General features: G+C 35.2%; 1 protein-coding gene across 5 annotated transcripts in view; it reads right to left on the reverse strand.

Moving 5' to 3' along the window:
• Positions 1–20230, reverse strand: part of LOC150104071 (F-box only protein 3-like) — a 345412-nt gene that overhangs the window by 30797 nt on the left and 294385 nt on the right. For all 5 annotated transcript variants that reach the window (XM_090396738.1, XM_090396742.1, XM_090396741.1 and 2 more), the window contains one exon: positions 18818–18933. In XM_090396738.1, coding sequence (XP_090252864.1) covers positions 18818–18933 — 116 coding nt within the window. The remainder of the gene's footprint in view (positions 1–18817; positions 18934–20230) is intronic.

The raw sequence follows: 20230 nt of genomic DNA on the forward strand, positions 1-20230 counted from the left end.
ATCATCATCATTCAGTCCCACAGTATGGCATTTTAAAAACACTTACAGAGCCAGAGCCATTTTTTCCAACAATACAGCTCTGACCACAGAACTCAATTATCTGCGCCATAGCCAATGGCTATGTTGGGATTGTAGCCATTCTTAGCCAATGGCTACAATCCCTACAAAATAGATAAAATACTACACAGCCCCATTACTCCTCCCTCTCCTAATACACTGCACACAACATGACCATCTGTATTCCCTATGTCAGAGGTACATCAAAAAAGATAGCCGAAGTACTAATGAAACATGGCCTTCGCACCACTTTCAAACCGCATGTAAAAACTAGGAACTCTGATCTGCTCACCTAAGGATAAACTTTACCCTTTAGCACACCCAGGAGTGTATAAAGTTCCCTGTGACTTGGCCTACTATGGACAAACAGGAAGATCATCCGCCTGGAAGAACATAAAAAATACATTCGCTACTATTATTATGACAAGTCAGGACTGGCAGACCACGCTTTGGACACTACTTCACACTGGATTAGATGGAAGAAAATGAATGTGCTATTTAGGAGTTGTTACAGATCTGAAAGATTATTTTTTGAGTCAGCAATGGCTTTGAAGAATTCTCCTAACTTGAACAAGTATGGTTGCATTAATTTGCCAAAAATTTGGGAGACTGTCATCCTAATGGCAATTCTCACACAGCTTTAATGATTTTTTTTTCTCAACATTAGAGGAGCCATGAATAGGACTTTAGATCTTTTGTACACTACAATTTTATTGTTTTACTTACTCACTGTTGCGTGTACAAGTATGTTTAGTTTTAAGCAGGATAAAATTAAATATCATATTGAAAAGAAAAGTGTGTGAGAAAGTTTTAAAACAAACCAGAGATGAGTAGCTTTAAGAAATGAACTGTATGAGAACAAGAACCAAACTTTGGAGATTCAGTGACAGCCTCTGAAGAAAACATTCACTGATTCAGGAAGAGTGCATAGTGAAGTTGCATAAAGGATAGCAAAATTAGAACTCCATGGTGAATGCAGGAAGTTAAAAAGAGAAAAGAAGGAAGTGTATCGAAAGCTCCTGTCGATTAAGTCAGCTTATATTTTGAGAGAATACAGAGAAAAATATAAGAAAGTGAAACACTATGTAAAAGTAGCAAAAGAAAAGTCATAGGAATATGTCAGTAAGAACATAGAAAATACTATCAGGAAGGTGGTAAAATGTTCAGAGGGCTGAAAATTATTAGAAATGGACGAAAGAGTACTGTATAAGAAATCAAAGATAATAAAGTTGAAATGAAAACTGAAGATAAGGATATTCTAGATGTCTGGAGTAATTACTTTAAAAGATTGCCAAATCAGACATATAGTGACAGCACTGTGGTAGAAATATTCAAGAGGCATGCAATCAGGAGTAGATACTTGAAGTAGAAAAAAGAAATCGGAAACTTGACATATGGAAAGGCACCTAGAGTAGATAATATTCAAACAAAAATGTTCAAATAGTGTTGGAAAAGAGCTCTAGAAAAGATAAGTGCTATTTTGAGTAATAATCGGCAATATTTCATGAATTTTAGTGCTTTACTATTTATTTTTGATAACAAAGTGTGTCTGTATGATTTTTGGCATGATTTATTAGTTGAAATTGCCTTCTTTAAATTTAGCACACAATGGTGGTACTCACGAGATCAACCTCATGGGCGACGACCAGTGTGACTAGATGGAAGTACTGTGTGTGTGATGCATGCAAGAGATTAAGTGAAAAATCAGGAGAGTGGTATTGAAGAGAGAGAAGTGCTTGGAAGTGGAAACAGTAGTAGTGTGAAAAATGAAGAGAAAGAAAACAGGAATGCAAGAGGAACAGGAAATGGGAGGAGCCCAGGTTAGATAGGGACACATGGCACAGGGAGAGTGGATGTTGAAAGCAGCAGCGAATATGTGTGTGTGTATGAAGATGGAGTATATTGAGATGCAGAGAAAGTTGAGATTGAGCATATATGTGGTAAGTGGTGATAAAGGTGACTGAGCAAGGGTAAAGGTGTGGTGGGGAAAATCACAACCAACAAGTGGCTTGAATAGGACAGGTTATCAACATAAAAATGAAGTACAGTCATACCCCGACTTACGCGAATCCAGAGTTACACGGTTTCTTATGTGTACGTATTCCCATCCCACTTCACGCCTCACTACTAGTTCAACTTGTTTGCAGCATGTGCGACACTGGCGAATGCCAGTGTCGCACATGCTGCAAACAAGCACTGATGTGTTTCGCGTGGTCTCCATTCATACACGATTTTTATAGTCTACAAACCTTGCGATTGTTTAATGTTATGTTCTTTATAAAAATTTTATCACATAAAAAATAATGATGTTGTCCAAAAGAAGCAAGTCCGATTCTTCTACAGCTAGCAAGAAAAGAAAAACATTGACTTTGGAAACAAAACTCAACATTATTAAGGATTTTGAAGGCGGAATGAAAATTTGTGAGCTAGCAAAGAAGTTCGATCTACAGGAATCCATGATAAGAGCAATCATAAAAGGAAGGTTTACAGATTTTGGAGGACATAGATTCTAACGAGGAACAAATTGTAGCCACAAGGCAAGGAATAAAAAATCATTAGCTTGCTATGAAGAAATTTTGCGTGACAAGAAAAAGACGTTATGCCGTCAGACGAATCTATTAGATTTTATGAAACCATTGATATCGAAAAACTTTCTTTTTTTATGTACGAAAAACTACAATTATGATTATATTTTTTAAAAAATATAGGTGTTTTTGTAAACCTTTGGTCCCAATTGTATGTTTGTATATATAAATTACATGCAAAATTATACCCTGAGTTACGCGAATTCGACTTGCGCGCTTTTTGTTGGTCCCACCTACCGTGTAACTTCGGGGAATGACTGTACTGTGTTTGTTTACAAATGGCAGAAGTATCAGAAATAAGGTGAAATGATGAAATGGTTTCACTGAGTTTATTCACAACAAAATCACTGGAATAAGTGAAATGGTTGAATGAAGATGAATATTCTAACAGGAATAGAAATGAAAGTATACAGTATTTTTCATGGGGATAGAAAGGACAAGAAGGGAGGGGGGGCTGCTAATGATATCAAGGAGTGTGATATGAGGCAGTGTGGTGCGAAATAGAGGTTGATAGGAAGACATATTTAGTTGGATGTTGCTATAGGCCAGGGAATGTGGAGAGTCGTTAAGAAATGTATAATCAACTTGGATTGGTGAACAAAGGAAGGGTAATTACTACAGGTGATTTTAATTATGACAATATAGACTGGAATGAAGAGATAACATTTGGTAATAAGGAAACTTTACTCGAGTTCTTGAGATATAGCTATCTTAGGCAGCAAAAGGAGGGCATGCGAAGATCGAGAGTTTTAGGTCTGATCATTTCATCAGAGGATGTAATTCTGAATGAGGTTTCACACTTTCCTCCAGTTGGTGAGAGTGATCATGAAGTGATCAAGTGGGTTGTGGCTAGCCATATGCAGACTTCTGTGAGGAAAGGATATATGTGGAAGTACAGGGCTGGTTATTATGACAAGCTTAAGAAACAGCTTGGAGCTATATGAGGGTGGTCTAAAAGGTTCTCAGTCTAACAATGAAAAAACGATATTATAATTTCAAAATTATTTTTATTTTTCAACATAATCTCCCTTAAGGCTAATGCGTTTATTCCAGTAATTCTCCAATGCCATTATCCCATCTGTCTAGTGGTTCTCAGTAAGATCTGCAAAATACCCCTCTATAGCTACAATCACCTCTTCATTTGAAGAAAAACGCTAAATAGCGAGGAAGAGTTTTAGTTTTGGGAAGAGATAGAAGTCAGAGGGAGACAAATCTGGGGAATAGGGTGGATGTTCCAACAATTCATAGTGTAGATCCTTTAATTTTCCAATTGGAAAACACCTTTGTGGACAAGTGCATTGTCCTGATGAAAGATGATTTTTTTATTCTGCAAACCAACTCTTTTATCACAAATTTTTTCGTCTAGTCAGGTTAAAAGATCGGAATAATATTCCTGGGTTATTGTTTTACTCTTTTCAAGATAATTAATAAACAAAATGCCTTTAGCATTCCAAAACACCAATGCCATGACCTCTCCTGCTGATGGAACCAACTCTGTCTTCTTTGGCACTGAATAACCAGCTTCTGTTCACTCTTTTGACTGCTGTTTGGATTCTGGTGGGTGAATCCAAGTCTTATCCATAGTAATAAAGCGATGCACAAAGTCAGTTTTATTCTTGTTAAAACGCTCCAAGCACTGTTCAGAGATTTTCATGCCAGTGCATTTTTGATCTGCTGTGAGCAAGAGCAGCACCCATCTTGCACAAAGCTTTTTCATTTGCAATTCTTCGTATAAAATATATTACACGTTCTTTTGAAATGCCTATAGTCTCAGCAATTTCACGCACTCTAGTCGGTCATCCAATACTATATCATGCACTTGATCAATGATTTCTGGTGTTGTTATATTTTTTGGACATCCTTCATGTGGATCATCTTCAAGGCTGGTATGGCCACGTTTAAACTCGGCAGCTCATTTCTTAATTGTCGAAAACAAAGGAGAAGAGTGCCCATAAACTTTTATGACCTTCAAATGAATTTCTTTTGGTGTTAAACCTTCTTTTATAAAGAATTTTATAACCACATGATACTCAATTTTATCCATTTCAAGGGATACAGACAACACTTTTGCTTCAGACAGCTGTATAAAACAAACTACTTGATAGAATGATTTGCAATTTCACATGGATGCTTATGACAGATGTACCAACTTAGAAAAAAAAACTTGCCAATAGTGCTGCCATCTATGGTCGAGGCCGAGAACTTTTCAGACCATCCTCGTAGCATGGAATGAAGAGTTGAGCGGTAAGGAAATAAATGCTGCTTGGGAACTGACAAAGAAATACATAACAGCATCAATGTATGAATGTATTCCAAAGGGCAAAAAGCTGAATAAGGTACTTTGGAAACAGTACAGAATGAATAATGGTAATAATCAGTTACATGAAGCTGTGCCGTAACGAGGGCGTGGCAAAAGAGACGCCCGGCATGGGCACAACTAGGTTTGGGGCATAAAACCTAAAAAATAAAAATAAATAAATAGATATAAAATATAAAATTCTGCTATTTTATATTGTATTTTTAAATTTCAGCAATAAGTCGCTTTAGATCCACAAATTCTGCAACACACTGCAACTCATTTTGATGGGGGTTAATGGTAAGTATTTAACATATTGCATTTAGTAATATTTAACTTGTTACATTTAAATTTTTCAAAATTTTTGTCATTTTTGGGTTAGGGGTGGCACAAGTTAGACACTTGCCACAGGCGCTGCATATCCTTGTTACTGTACTGACATGAAGAGTATAAAGAACAAGCCAGGAGAGTAGGGAAAACAATAATAATGAGCAGAAATTGGCACATCGGGCAAAGAAAAACCCTAGTTTTTTTTTTTAGATATATGGCAGATAGAAGGAAGAATAATTATGGTAAGATGATGTTAATGGATGAAAATGGTTGAATGGTAACTGCTGCAGAAGGCATTGAGTTGTTCAGTGTTTATTTTATAAAGGTGTTTCATCTTGATCAGGGTGGAATCATGAGAAACTTAAGTGTAGAGGACATAGGAGAGGATGGCTTAATTGTGAGCAATCAGGAGCTATTTGAGGAATTAAATAACCTTGATGATACGAGATAGGATATGAGTTTTCACAGTCCTGAAAACTTTGTTTGCTTACACACTTGGATAAAGGATTAAGCCAAGTATATAATATCTTGGTATATTTAATTTACAATATAACCAAGTGTAAAAACTTCCAACAACTGTCTCTAATTCAGAGTATTTTAATAATAAGGTGTGACATCTTTTGACTACTCATATATGAAAATATGACTTCTGCATTACTTCAACCTCAGTATCTCCTCTGGGTCTGGCTTCCAGCTGTAGACTGGAATTATATTGAAAATCTCACATTAGACAAAATAGGAGGACACCCCAGGAGTGGAAAAGTAGGATATGCACAGTTAAAAACATGTCTCAACAATGCTCAGCTAGTAGACATATGGGAGATTCGCAATCCTAAATGTACTTGTCTCCAGACATACAAGTACATGAATGAAGGTATCGGCACTTGTACTGATCGAATTTATATCTCTTCGTTCCTTATAAATAGGATAATTCAGATAAAACATCTTGACATCAACATGTCGGATCATAATGCAGTTCTACTTAAGTACAACTGCATGGAAAAAGTAGAGATCTCTTCTGGACCATGGAGACTTCCACCAAATTTTCCGTTAATCTTTACAACTAAATTCCAGACCCTTCGTTCAAATTGAAATAATGTTACCTGGAATTGGGATATATGGTTAAAATTCAAAGAAGCAGTAAAGCAGAATATGATGGAATGGGGAAAGGAACAGGCTTTCTTCAAAAGGAAAAAGTTGTATAAAGAGAGAAGTAGGTTTGTAACAAACCAATGCAATGGTATAGAATGTAGCAACTTCATTAGAAGCATTAACATAGAGATAGAACTGGAAAGGCAGAAACAAGTAGAAGAAAGAAATTTTAAGATAAGAATACAGCAGCACTTAGCAGATAGCCCTTCAGATGCATTCTTCAATAGACAATTCACAAAATTATGCAAAGAAAGCTATCACTCAAATCTGCATTGATGAAGAAGACATGTCCCACCACTCAAGACATCCTTGACTCCTTTCACAAACACTACAAAAATCTGTTTGAAGACAATAGTACTACTGTTGGAAATTATAACTCTTGAACATTAATGGCTTTCCTGTTCATATCCAAGATGGGCTTGACAGACCCATTACAGCATCTGAAGTTACCACAGCCTATAAAGAATGTCAAACAAGGAAATCACCAGGATCTGATGGTCTAGGAATATCACAAGGTCAGGGATTTTATTCTTCCCATTCAAGTTACACTATTTAATTCCTTTCTCTCATCAGGACACATACCAAGTGAATTTGTAACAAGCCATACTGTTCTCATTCCTAAACCTAATAGAGATCACACTGTACTCAGCAGCTGGAGACCTATTTCTCTATCAAATACCGACTACAATATTTTTCACATTATCAATAAGGCTTTAAGTGGGAATGTAATACATAATTAAAAGCACACATGTGTATGGAAGTCGAGCAGTAGAATTTAATCTATTTCTGCTATGTGATCTAGTCTCCTTAGTTAACATGAAAAAGAAGTCGATGGCAGTGCTATCAGTAGACCTTACTCAAGCATTTGATAATGTCCGCCATCCCTTTCTATTCCACACCCTCCAGCAAATTGGTGTGGGGTGAAAAAGCTGCTATCTGTTATCAAAGGAGCCTATGCCAATTCAACTACCCACCTACTAGTTAATGGATTCCTGTCAGACCATGTGAAAATTCAAAAAAGAATCAAGCAAGTTTGCCCTCTCAGTCCCCTGCTCTTTGCATTGGCTCTTGAACCTTTCTTACAGGAAGTCAACAATACACATGCTGTGCAAGGAATAACAGTTCCTTCAACTATAAAGGAAAATAAGGTATTAGCATATGCCGATGATGTAGCGAGAACTTTGAAGGATAATGATTCCATATATATATATTTTGGTATTTTGGAAAAATTCAGCAAAAGCAGTGGGTTAATTATTAATGCAGACAAGACAAAATTAAAAGTTTATGGAAAGTGGGATCTTGAAGGCATTCCTTTAGGACTACCCCTAAGAGAGAAAACCTCTCACTATACTTGGAATTCCCTTCTCCACTTACCCAATATCACCAGTCCAAGAACTTATATACAAAAACCTTGAAATGTCAGAAGAAAAAAATAGGGCCACTCTCCTTTTCTTCTAAAGCCATAGTACTCAAAACCATAATCTTTCCTGCTCAGTTGTACATAACAAATATTACAGACATCACAGAAGCTGAAGAAAAGCAATTATATAGTAAGCCTCTGCAATAGGCTCTTGGTCTAGCTGATACCAAGAAGTTAGAAAGGAATTTCTTCAACTATCAAAGAAGCATGGAGGATTTGGACTTCCAGTATTAAAATTCTGCTATCTAAGCAATACAGCTTCTAAAATCCATAAAATATTGCGGACTGATCACACATGTGCAGACCTTCTCCAACTTGGGTTTTTATCTTCTCCTGTTTGGAATTGATGATTATAGCAGTCCAAAAGTTGAGATTGTTCCTAAATACTACAACACTCTGTGCTTAACTCTAAACACTCTGGAATTGGCATTCTTTCCATTAAAAAAAGTAAAATTTGGTACAAAGAAATCTTTAATCTCTTTCACTGTAAAGTTCCACAGGTACCCTTACAGGAGAGATCTTGCTTGGAGAATTCCATATGGCTGCCTTCCAGTCAATAACATCAAATGGAGGTACTTTAACATCGGAAATCCAATCTGTGACATCTGTTACCCTCTTGCCCTGCGTATTTGGAACAAATTATGTAATTTGTTCCAAATACGTATTTGTATGTAATTAATAAACGGTTGGATATTCCATTACTTACAACAGAATAGGTTATTTTTTTTACTATACCCACCACCTCTCAGCAATGGGAAGAGAATTTTGATTTTTATAATTAATGAATTAAAATACCATTTATGGAAAGTTAGAAAGAAACATGGATTTGAAAATCAGCAATATGAAATCCAAATGCTTTATAATATTGTATTGTGGAAATTTTATTATTCAGTCAGACGATTTTTGTATTTAGAAAGAAGCATTCTGGGAGATATCAAATTTATCACTAGATGGTGTAGCCCATCCACATTATGCAATATTCACCAGGGGGAGATAAAATTTTCTTGCTATGAGAGGTTTTTTAAATAGTTCCATCCTCTTAATTCAATGTGGTCTTATAGTCAATTGCAGGAATGACTGGAGAGCATCCCAGGCAGAGAAAGCCAACTCAAGGCAGTTAACCCAGATGGGGGCTAACCACCTGAGTATTAGTCATCTTTGCACTTTAGTTTCAATTGGTCTTTTGGTTGTTCATCTATATGAGATTGGTGAAAAAGGAAAACTGATAGCCTTTGGCTATATGATGATATAAAAGAGCTGAGGCCTTTTCTCTATCTCTCATGCTATCTATCTGTCTTTCTTTCTCCTAATACTATTAGGCTCTCTTGCACCCCTATACTAACTACTCAAGGCCTATGATGAGTAACCCTTTACTTTTTCACCTCAATAAAGGTTGAAACTGGTCTGGGTGGTGATCCTTTCCTTAACACATAGCATTATACATGCCCGCAAGAATATGCAATTTGCATTATGGGATACTAAGGCAAGCGATGTGAAGTCATTAGCTTCTATATATGAATTGCCCCAGTCTTGTAAATACTTCAGGTGCAAACTTTGTTTCCTTACAAAGGATTAAACCAAGTATATAATATCTTGTTATCTTTAATTTATAAAATACTTTGTTCCTATCAAAATTAGCATCTCTTTTTTCTGCTTTTCAATTACATTTGTTAAATTTTTTTTTTGCACATGGAAAACTTAGTAATCACTCATTCATCAATTGCATGATTTATGACCGAGTCTCTACACCATATATCAGTGGTATTCATTTAGTAAAAAAGTAGCTCACTTTTTTACTAAGCGAGCTACTTTTCTATAAAAAGTTATTCAGCGATCTACTCTCTTATATAGATCACGTTCCCCCAACCTGATATCTGATTATGCACAAATAAACAACTAAAAAAATACACAACTAAAAACTTTGTGTATTTAAAAATTTATTTATCACTTTTAATTATTTTAATACAACAACAACAACAACAAAAAAACATATATTGGAATAAAATATTTATTTCTCTATTTTGGAAAACCAAAGTTAGAAAAAACAACAGATTGATTACAAACTCACAAGTTACATGAAATACTAGTTGATTAAAAAAAAAAAAAAAAAGTTAATGTGAAATTTGGCATTGTTTGGACCTCGCAATATTTTCATAGTCAAGTTGATATGAAGAAGTGGCCAATCACAGACAATCATCCAAATGATCATTTGTAATTTGGTTTCTTAATTGATTTTTTATGACGGACATATTTGAAAAAGCAGATTCTGACGAGTATGACGATCCGAAACATGACAGAATTTTTCGTGCAATATCAGTTAATATTGGAAATTTTTCATGTGAATACTTCCAAATGACTTCATTGTTTATTGATTTTAAATGTAAACTATTCTGAATGTTTATTATCTCAAGTTCTACTTCAGCTTGGTTTATATCAAAGAGTCCACTAATTTTATTTGAAATTTCTGTGATGTTCAAGTTTTCTTGAAATGGATTATTGATAAAAGATACAATCATTTCAGTTTTATTAAAATCTTTAAATCTTGAATTTATTTCTTCCTCAACTAATTCTATTTCATGAATAAATTCTTTTAAATCATAGCGAAGCATTTCTTAATTTTGTTCAAAAACTTTAATAAATATGGGAGATGTCTAAATTCGCAGTCATTTATATTTTTCTTTAATAAAAGTAAGTATTGTTGGAAAGTTTTTATTGAACTTAACATGGCAATTAAATTTTTATCTCTACCTTGTAACTCTAAATTTAAATTGCTTAATTTCGTACAGAAATCTACTAAAAATGATAAGTGTAACAACCATCTTTTATCGCTCAATTGTGGATAAATATCTCCTTTTTCATCAAGAAAATTTTTTTATATTGTTAATTAATTTTCTTCCTCAACTAATTCTATTTCATGAATAAATTCTTTTAAATCATAGCAAAGCATTTCTTGATTTTGTTCAAAAAATTTAATAAATATGGGAGATGTCTAAATTCACAGCCATTTATATTTTTCTTTAATAAAAGTAAGTATTATAATAATTAAGGGGATACAAATCCCTTGTTGTTCAACTGCCAGTAAGCAAAACTCTAAGATCGAGAACTACGAATCTATGAGTTTCATATATACCGAAAAACTATCGGCGAATTCAAGTGTAAATGACCACTGGGTAGTACAACACCAAGGCAACTCGAAGCAAAGGTGGAGCAAGCTCCCTTACTATCCTTGATATTTTCTCATAATGTAAAAACACAGCCTAGGGGATGTAATACTGTAATTACATTATGAGGTGAGGTCACTACCCAGACCGGGTAGTGACTTCTCCTCATAATTATCAAATGATTATGAGGAGGATTATAAAAAGGATTAATCCAAGTCATTTACACTTGGATTCGCAGATAGTTTTTTGGTATATATGAAACTCATAGATTCGTAGTTCTCGATCTTAGAGTTTTGCTTACTGGCAGTTGAACAACGAGGGATTTGTATCCCCTTAATTATTATTAAGGATGCCAGAAAAATAGACGTTTGGCTTTCAATTTATGTTATAATATACAAACACACCTGTATGGCATTCGTATAGTAAAGGTATGTGAATGAGACCTCAAAAAAGGTTGAAACCGGTATGGGTAGTGACCTCTCTTCATAATGTAATTACAGTATTACATCCCCTAGGGGCTGTGTTTTTACATTATGAGAAAATATCAAGAATAGTGAGGGAGCTTGCTCCACCTTTGCTTCGAGTTGCCTTGGTGTTGTACTACCCAGTGGTCATTTACACTTGGATTCGCCGATAGTTTTTCGGTATATACATATATGAAACTCATAGATTCATAGTTCTCGATCTTAGAGTTTTGCTTACTGGCAGTTGAACAACAAGGGATTTGTATCCCCTTAATTATTATTAAGGATGCCAGAAAAATAGCAGTTTGGCTTTCAATTTATGTTATAAAAAGTAAGTATTGTTGGAAAGTTTTTATTGAACTTAACATGGCAATTAAATTTTTATCTCTACCTTGTAACCCTAAATTTAAATTGCTTAATTTCGTACAGAAATCTACTAAAAATCTACTACTCTTTTACTGTGGTAAAAAACACTCAACAGGTATACATTCCAGAATACATATCCATACTTGAAGTAGAAAAAGCCATCAAAGGCTTGAAATGTAGAAAGGCAACAGGAATAGATGATAATATTAGACCAGAAATGCTGAAGTATGGAGGTATAAAAGTCTTACAGTGGCTGCATTGCATAGTTCAGAAGGCCTGGACAGAGGGAGGAATTTCCGATGATTAGAGTAGCGCTCTAATCATCGGAAATTCGTCCCTCTGTCCAGGCCTTCAGAACTATGCAGTGCAGCCACTGTAAGACTTTTATACCTCCATACTTCAGGTCTAATATTTCTGGTATTAGACCTGAAGAATACATTTCTGGTCTAATATTATCATCTATTCCTACTGCCTTTCTACATTTCAAGCCTTTGATGGCTTTTTCTACTTCAAGTATGGATATGTATTCTGGAATGTATACCCGTTGAGTGTTTTTTTACCACAGTGCTATCACTGCTTGTTTCATTTAGCAATTTTTCAAAGCATTTACTCCATATTTCAAGGATATCTTTTTCTCTAGTTTTCATGTCACCTTTATCATCTCTAATTCTTCCTTTTACAACACTCTTTCCTCCATTTCTGAGCTTCTTCAACAATCTCCAGAATATCTTGCAATCTTCTTGATATTTATTTTCTATGTTCTTATCAAAGTCTTCCAATGACTTTTGTTTAGCTAGTTTTACAGTGTTTAGCTTTCTTACATTTGTCTCTGTATTCTCTAAGAGCACAAGCTGACTTATTTGCCAGGAACTTTTGATATGCTTTCATTTTTTCCTTCATTGCCTCTTTAACTTCCTGTGTCCACCATGGAATTCTGATTTTTCTATCCTTGCACACAACCTCACCACATGCCTCTCTGGCTGAATCAATCAATGTTTTCTTCAAGGCTTGCCACTAAACTCCAAGGTTTGGTTCCTGTTCTCAAACACTTTCAATTTTTCTTCAATAATCTTTGTGTATTTTAGTCTACAGTTCACACATCTGAGAGCTGCTCAACTTTTATTCGCTTTAAAACTTTCTTACATGTTATTCTTTTCAATATGAAATTCAATTTTATCCTGCTCAAGACTAAATAGTGATCACTTCCAATTTCAAATCCTCTGTACACTCTGGTGTCCTGCACCAGGGAGAAAATATCACTATCAACAATAACATAGTCAATGAGACTTTTCTTATTCCTAGCCTCTTCTCTCCATGTGAATTTGTGCACATTTTTATGTTTGAACATGGTGTTAGTAATAACCAGTCCATGTCCTGAGCAGAAATCCAACAGGTATTTGCCATTATTATTAACTTTGCTCTTTTATGTTTATTAATTTGTGATATTTTGCTGGATTTCAAACCAGCATCTTCAGAGCACAGAACAATGACTAAGTTAAGCAATGGTAATGAACAAATGATCTCGGTCCTAATTTGTTATCTTATAATGTTGTAAAAAAGAAGTATTATAATTATGTAAGAGTTGATCTTAAGATAACAATCCCTCCAGTTTTTGGCAAATTAATGCAACCATACTTGTTCAGGTAAGGAGAATGCTTCATAGTCATGGCTGACTCTAAAAATAATTTTCCTGACCTGTAACGACTTCAACACAGCATCTTTGGTTTTCTTCCATCTAATCCTGTGTGAAGGATATCCAAAGCATGGTCTGCTAGTCCAAACTTGCTATAATAATGGTTGTGAGTGTATTTTTTATGTTCTCCTAGGTGGATGTTAACAGACCGGTTCTAGGAAAATTTGGCATAAACATAAAATTTCGGCGTAGGAAAATTATGGTGCAACATTTTCGCTGTAAACATTTATGCCGTAATACATTTCGCATTAATTTTTATAAATAATATATAGATGATAAAGGTATTATAAATTTATTAAAAAGGCCAATTTTTATTAAGGTGAATGTCAGTGACACATAACATAATGAAATCATTTAAATATTGCGCACATTAAAAGATGCTGCGTAAATAATTAACCTTTTCCTGTGGATCGTCAATTCAACAAATCCATCAGTAACATTGCTCACTGGCAGAAATGCTAATGCTATGAAGCATTTAATTTTTGTGTTGAATTCAGCATCTGTTTGATAGCACAACTTCAAACCAATGGCAACAATTTTGTGATAAAGATTTTGTGCCATATGAAATAAACAACATGTTATAGTTGTTGATGTAAATATGTTAGAAAAAAAGCGTTGATAGTTGCTTTCTCGAAGTCAACCACTAATGTTTCGGGATCTAATGATGAACTGAAGTCCTTTAAGGCACTGAATAATCTGCTGTAAGTTAATTCTAATTTGCCAGGAAGCAAAGCAAAAAGCCACCATGGAATTCTTATGGGGGGTGGGGGTCTCATACCAGTCCCAAGCCTGGATAAAGGAGATGGGTTGGTCAGACGAGTGTCGATGCTCTGACCGTAAAGAAAAAAGAAGATTGTTATCTGATGCGTATACAATCAACAGCTACAACATGCCAGCTCGGACATCACCTGGATCAACAAGGTCCGCGATACCAATCGATCGATTCCATATCATACTCTTTACCTATGATATCTGCTTCAATTCTCCAGTTTCCTAAAGCTATCTAAATTTAGCTTTTTTCATGTAGCTCACTACAGTATCTTGTCCATTGCTGTACAATTTTATCTTTATTCATCAATACTTTGCCTTTTTCGTCTTTAACTGTATTCTGTTTTGGTTGCCACCTTCTATTAATGGTTCTAATCATTTTGTACACCTCCCTAGCTTTATGCTCTCCATAGTACTCTTCTATATTATTGCATTGGACTTCTAACCATTTCATCTTATCCAGCTGACTGCTTTTTTACCTCATTACACTTTCTTCTATATCGCGCCTCTATTTGTTCTGATGTATTCCATCTTATCCTCAACATTCTTTTCTCCTTTACTAACTTCAATGTTTCTTGTCTAATCCATTTCTCTCGATCGTCTCTTCTTCTGGTACTGTTTCTTCAACTGCATCTTCTATCGCCTTCATTACTCCTTTCACTCTTAGATTAGAATTTTTTTTCTTTGTCCACACTTTTAAGTTTCTCCTGTAACACTGTTCTGCACCTTCTTCCTATTTCTGCTTCACTTATTCTTGCTGTCTTCATTTCTCATGATGGGGTTTATACTTTCTTTTTTAATTTCAACTTGATGTTTGCAATCACTAAACTATGATCCGAGTCCATATCCACTCCTTGAAAAGTTCGACACTGCACTACTGATGTCATCCAACTTCTTTTAATCATATCAATCATGTTCCTGGTTTTCCCATCTTTTATCGTCACGTGCTTTTGCTGGAATCTTGTGTTACAGATCATCATATCATGGTCCACAGCAAATTCTAGCATTTTTACACCTCATTCATTTCTTTCTCCGAAATCATATTTTCCTATGACTCTTTACCAACCATCATTATATATTTCGACTTTGGTATTCCAATCTCTTTCAATAATTAGTACATCTTGTTTTGGTATTGTTTCTGTCAGATCTTTGTAAAATAAGTCCATATCCTCACCTGTGCTGTCAGATGTGGGTGCATATATCTGGACTATTGATATATTAAATGGTTTTTCTTGAAATGTTGCTGATATGATTCGTTCATTGACTGGTTTGTAGCCTGAGAGTGCCTTTCTAGCTTTTTTGTTAAGGAGGAAGCCAACTCCTGCTTCATGCTTGGTGTCATGCCATGACCATATGACTTCACATCTATTTATGTTTCCTGCTGATGTCCATTGCAACTCCACCAGTCCTAGTATATCACACCGATATCTCTTCATTTCCTCACAAAATAATTCTAGTTTTCCTGTCATCCAAAGTGTCCATACATTCCATTTTCCTACTGATAATAGTTCTGTTAGTTTCAGTTTCCTTTTGGTATCCCACTTTTCGATCCAACTTCCAATCGCTTGATCGGTATCATGGACCTTGTTGATCTGGACGATGTCCAAGTTGGCACGTTGTAGCTATTGATTGTATATGCATCATATAACGATCGTGTTTTTTCTTTATGGTCAGAGCATCGACACTCATCTAACTGACCCTCCTCTTTATCCAGGCTTGAGACTGGCATGAGTCCCCATAAGGATTCCATGGCGGCTTTTTGCTTTGCTTCCTGACAAATCAGAATTAACTTACAGTAGATTATTCAGTGCCTTAAAGGGCTTACGTTCATCATTAGATCCCGAAACATTAATGGTTGACTTAGAAAAAGTGTTGATAGTTGCTTTCTTGAACATATTTACTTTAAAAACTATAACAAGTTGTTTATTTCATATGGTACAATATCTATATCGCAAAATTGTTGCCATTGGTTTGAAGTTACACTATCAAACAGATGTTGAATTCAACACAAAAATTAAATTCTTCACAGCATTAGCATTTTTTCCAATAAGCGATGTTACTAATGGATTTGTTGAATTGACGATCCTAGCAAAAAGTTAATTATTTACACAGCATCTCTTTTAATTTGCACAATTTTTAAACGATTTCATTATGTTATGTCTCACTGACATTCACCTTAATAAAAATTAGCCTTTTTAATGAGTTTATAATACCTTTATCATCCACTGATTATTTACAAAAATTAATGCAAAATATCTTACAGCGAAAATGTTTTACGGCATAAATGTTGCGGCGAATTTTACGTTCACGTAACAGACTTTCCTGTCTCTCCATAGTAGGCCAAGTCACAGTCATGGGGAACTTCATACACTCCGATATGCTAGTTGATGAAGTTTATCTCTTTAGGAGAACGGATCAGAGTTTCTAATTTAACATGTGGTTTTAATGTGGTGCAAAGGTCATATTTTATTATTAAAGGTGAATGACTACTGTGTCAAGAAAAGGCAAACAGTTATTAGATTCTTTTTCTACCGTGAAGTGAATTTTGGGGTGCTGGCTGTTTAGATAGATAACAAAAGAATCCAAAGTCTCTTTTCCGTGGGACCAAACAGTAACACATCGTCAACAAAGTGTAACCAGACTAAGGGCTTTTATATAGCTGTAAATATTTTGTTTTCAAAGTGTTCCATATAATCCATATAAAAGTTAGCTGGGGAAGGGGGGACACCCATAGCAGACCGTTAATCAGTTTGTAGATTTTTTTTTTGCCATTAAAGTAACCTCCATACATCGCAAATTTGAATAATTCGAAGATATCAGGGGTAAAGTTAGACTTTAGTAAATCAAGAGTATGTATTAGTGGTACACATTAGCAAATAAAAAAGTGACATTGAGACTAACCATCATGTCTGAATTTTTAAGGATGTGATGTTTAACTAGTGATTTGAAATGGACAGAATTTTTTTTATAAAATTATTAAAGGACTTGCCAGTAAGGGGGGGGTAAGCGACTTGGCTAACTGTTGAGCAAATTTATAAGTAGGTAGAACATAGGGGAATATTAGATTTGCAGATTTTAGGTACCCCAATAAATATGGGGTGGTTTAATGTGAACAGGTTTTATTTTGCTGAAACATTCAAACCACATATTAAATTGGCAACTCTGATCTGCTCTCCTAAGGATAAACTCCATCTCCTAGCATATCCTGGAGTGTATAGAATTCCCTGTGATTGTGAGTTGGCCTACTACGGACAGACAGGAAGATCTGTTAACATCCACCTTGGAGAGCATAAAAATTACATTTGTTACTATTATTAGCAAGTCTGGAACTGGCAGACCATGCTTTGGACATTCCTTCATATGTGATTAGATGGAATACGTTGCAACTGGTAGCTTCCTCAATTACGAGGAGGCTATCAGTTGCAAATCACCAAGCTCTCTCTCTCACACACACACACACACCACCTTTGTGTGTTCTGTAATTTTCAGTTAAAGACTGCACAAAAACTTGGCAATATTATAAGCCTATTTAACAGAAATAGATCAGAAACTACTTCCTGTCTAAATGTCATCTAATGTTGCCTGAACACAACATCACATTACTAGTACTCACCTATGCTATTATCCCTACTAATGATTTTAAAAATATCGTAACTATTCCTTGCATAAAGGGAACATGAGGGGAAAAAAAATGAGCCAATGCCATTGTACAAGTTACAGGCGACTACATTTAAACCACTCATCAAAATCACTATCTGCTATTGCCTCTCTGTCTTCCAGAATACCGAATCTCTGGTTTACATGACACCTGCATACAAGTTAATATATACAAAGAGATAATTCAAAGCTTTCTGTTTTGTCTTCACTTACTCTTTTTTTTTTTTTTAATCCATTGACAGTGATCTCATAATCTTGAGGCAGTCAAAGAAGTGATAACAAATGTTGGCACCTCAGTTTTAAATCAGAAGCAAGTTTTAACCCAGTCTCCTATGGTTGCATTAAACCCACACAAGCCTCTCCTGAGGAACTTTGTAAATCAAAATGTCTAGGAAGGGATCTAACTGTCCAGGAAAGGACCTACTTTGCATACCAGATGTTCAGCTATTAAGCACTGTTATTCAACATATAAGCGTGCGTACACACACACACACACACACACACACACACACACACACACCTTAACATTTTAAGATCTGTAGTGTTCCCATTTGTAAATAGAATCTTTGTTTTAGCTGATGATTTGGTCAGTGGAGATAACGTGATATAAAATCCCACATATTCTAAAGTATAAACAAAGGATTTGGTGCTCTGATGGGAGAGAGGTTGCAGTAGATAGTGGAAAGAATTCTGATGTTCATCATAATTACTTTCCATTAAATTTAAAATATGGATTGACTTAAGTGTGGGAGCCAGATTGTAATTGTGTAGTAGCATTTTTTCAATATTTTTTGCTGAGGCTTCCTTTTATGTAAGGAGTGGCTTATTATAAAAATAAAATTTTAAATTAGCCATGCACACAACTTACCTACTACACCAGGTCCATTCACATTCTTTTCTATATCATTTTCATCTGTAACTATCCAGTGTCTTGACTCTAACTGATAAGACTCTAACTTTGGTGCATCTGGAGGCATGGAAAGTCTATAAACCATATCATTGTTTACTTTACATAGTTAAAAAAAAAAGGTTCTCTATATGCACAGCTTGCAATATAGAAGAAAAATCAAAAATATTAATTTTAAAGGAAATATGCACAAAGAAAAAAAGATAAAATAATTAAATGACAGTTATACGTGATCTTCTTAGGATCACATCATACTACAGCTAAACAATATTGTATTTTATTTTATCCATTATCCATCATGGATAATAGCTAAAATATACATGATAATTTCCCATGCTGATATAAAATATGATAAATATGGATAAAATTGTTCCAATACACAAAAGTTTTGATAAGACAAGAAAGAAGAAAAATGACTCTGGAAGAATAACATTAATCAATGTTGATGGCAGGGAGGTGATAAAAGCAAATAAAATAGTTGAGTTACTGAATGATCACTTTGCAAGGGTGTATCCAAGTGAAGATATTGCAGCGTGAAGAGACTAATAATGGGAATAAAGTGAGATGATGTGGAAATGCTTAGGATATTGCAGAATCTTAATGTAACTATGGTCACTGATTAGATAGGAATTAGCATTGAATTTAAATGTCATTTCTGGGAAGGAACCAAATGAACAGACAGAGGGCAAAATAGTTTCGCTGCATAATGGAGGCTCCCAGACAGAGACAGCAGGTTCTAGACCAATCAGTATCTTACAAAAAAAAAAAAAAAAAAAAAAAAAAAACAGCTTTTTTATTCCTGTATATCGGGAGTAGGCAAGGCTGTTTTTAGCCCTATCTAACTTTTGGAGACTGAGTGGGCAGCTCAATCTCCACTGGTACCCAATCAGAGATAGCTGGCCCAAGGTTATCCCTAATTAAGCGGCATGCAGTGAAGAGTGATGGCTCAACAAGTGTCACCATCTCGTGGTCCCTAACACTTGTATTTAATGTCTGAAATAATGTGGGTTCTACGGTCGATTTTCTTGAGTTTCTGGGACGAAAAACCAGAGTTTCTGGGAGAAAAAACCCGCCTGCCTGTGCCAGAGATCGACTAACTCGGGAACTGGTTGAAAAAAGGCTTAGAAAAATTTCCTCTAGTCGCCGACTAGACTCGAAGTCAAGTCGTCCTTCGTGCGGCCAAGTGCCGTGGTGTGCAAACGCCACATCCACTGAGCTACACAGGCTCTGTAGTATCTTACAAGAGGTAGTAAAAATATTGCAGAAACTGATGGCATAATCTAAAATGGGTGGATAGGAATATGAAGCTTTATGAGGACAGCATGGCTTTGTAAAAGATAGGTGTTGCCCTAGTAATTTGCTCACTTCTTTTAT

Source organism: Typopeltis vanoorti, chromosome 8 (assembly GCF_054136105.1).
Source record: "Typopeltis vanoorti isolate ZY-2024b chromosome 8, IOZ_Tvanoo_1.0, whole genome shotgun sequence".
Taxonomy (NCBI): Eukaryota; Metazoa; Arthropoda; class Arachnida; order Uropygi; family Thelyphonidae; genus Typopeltis; species Typopeltis vanoorti.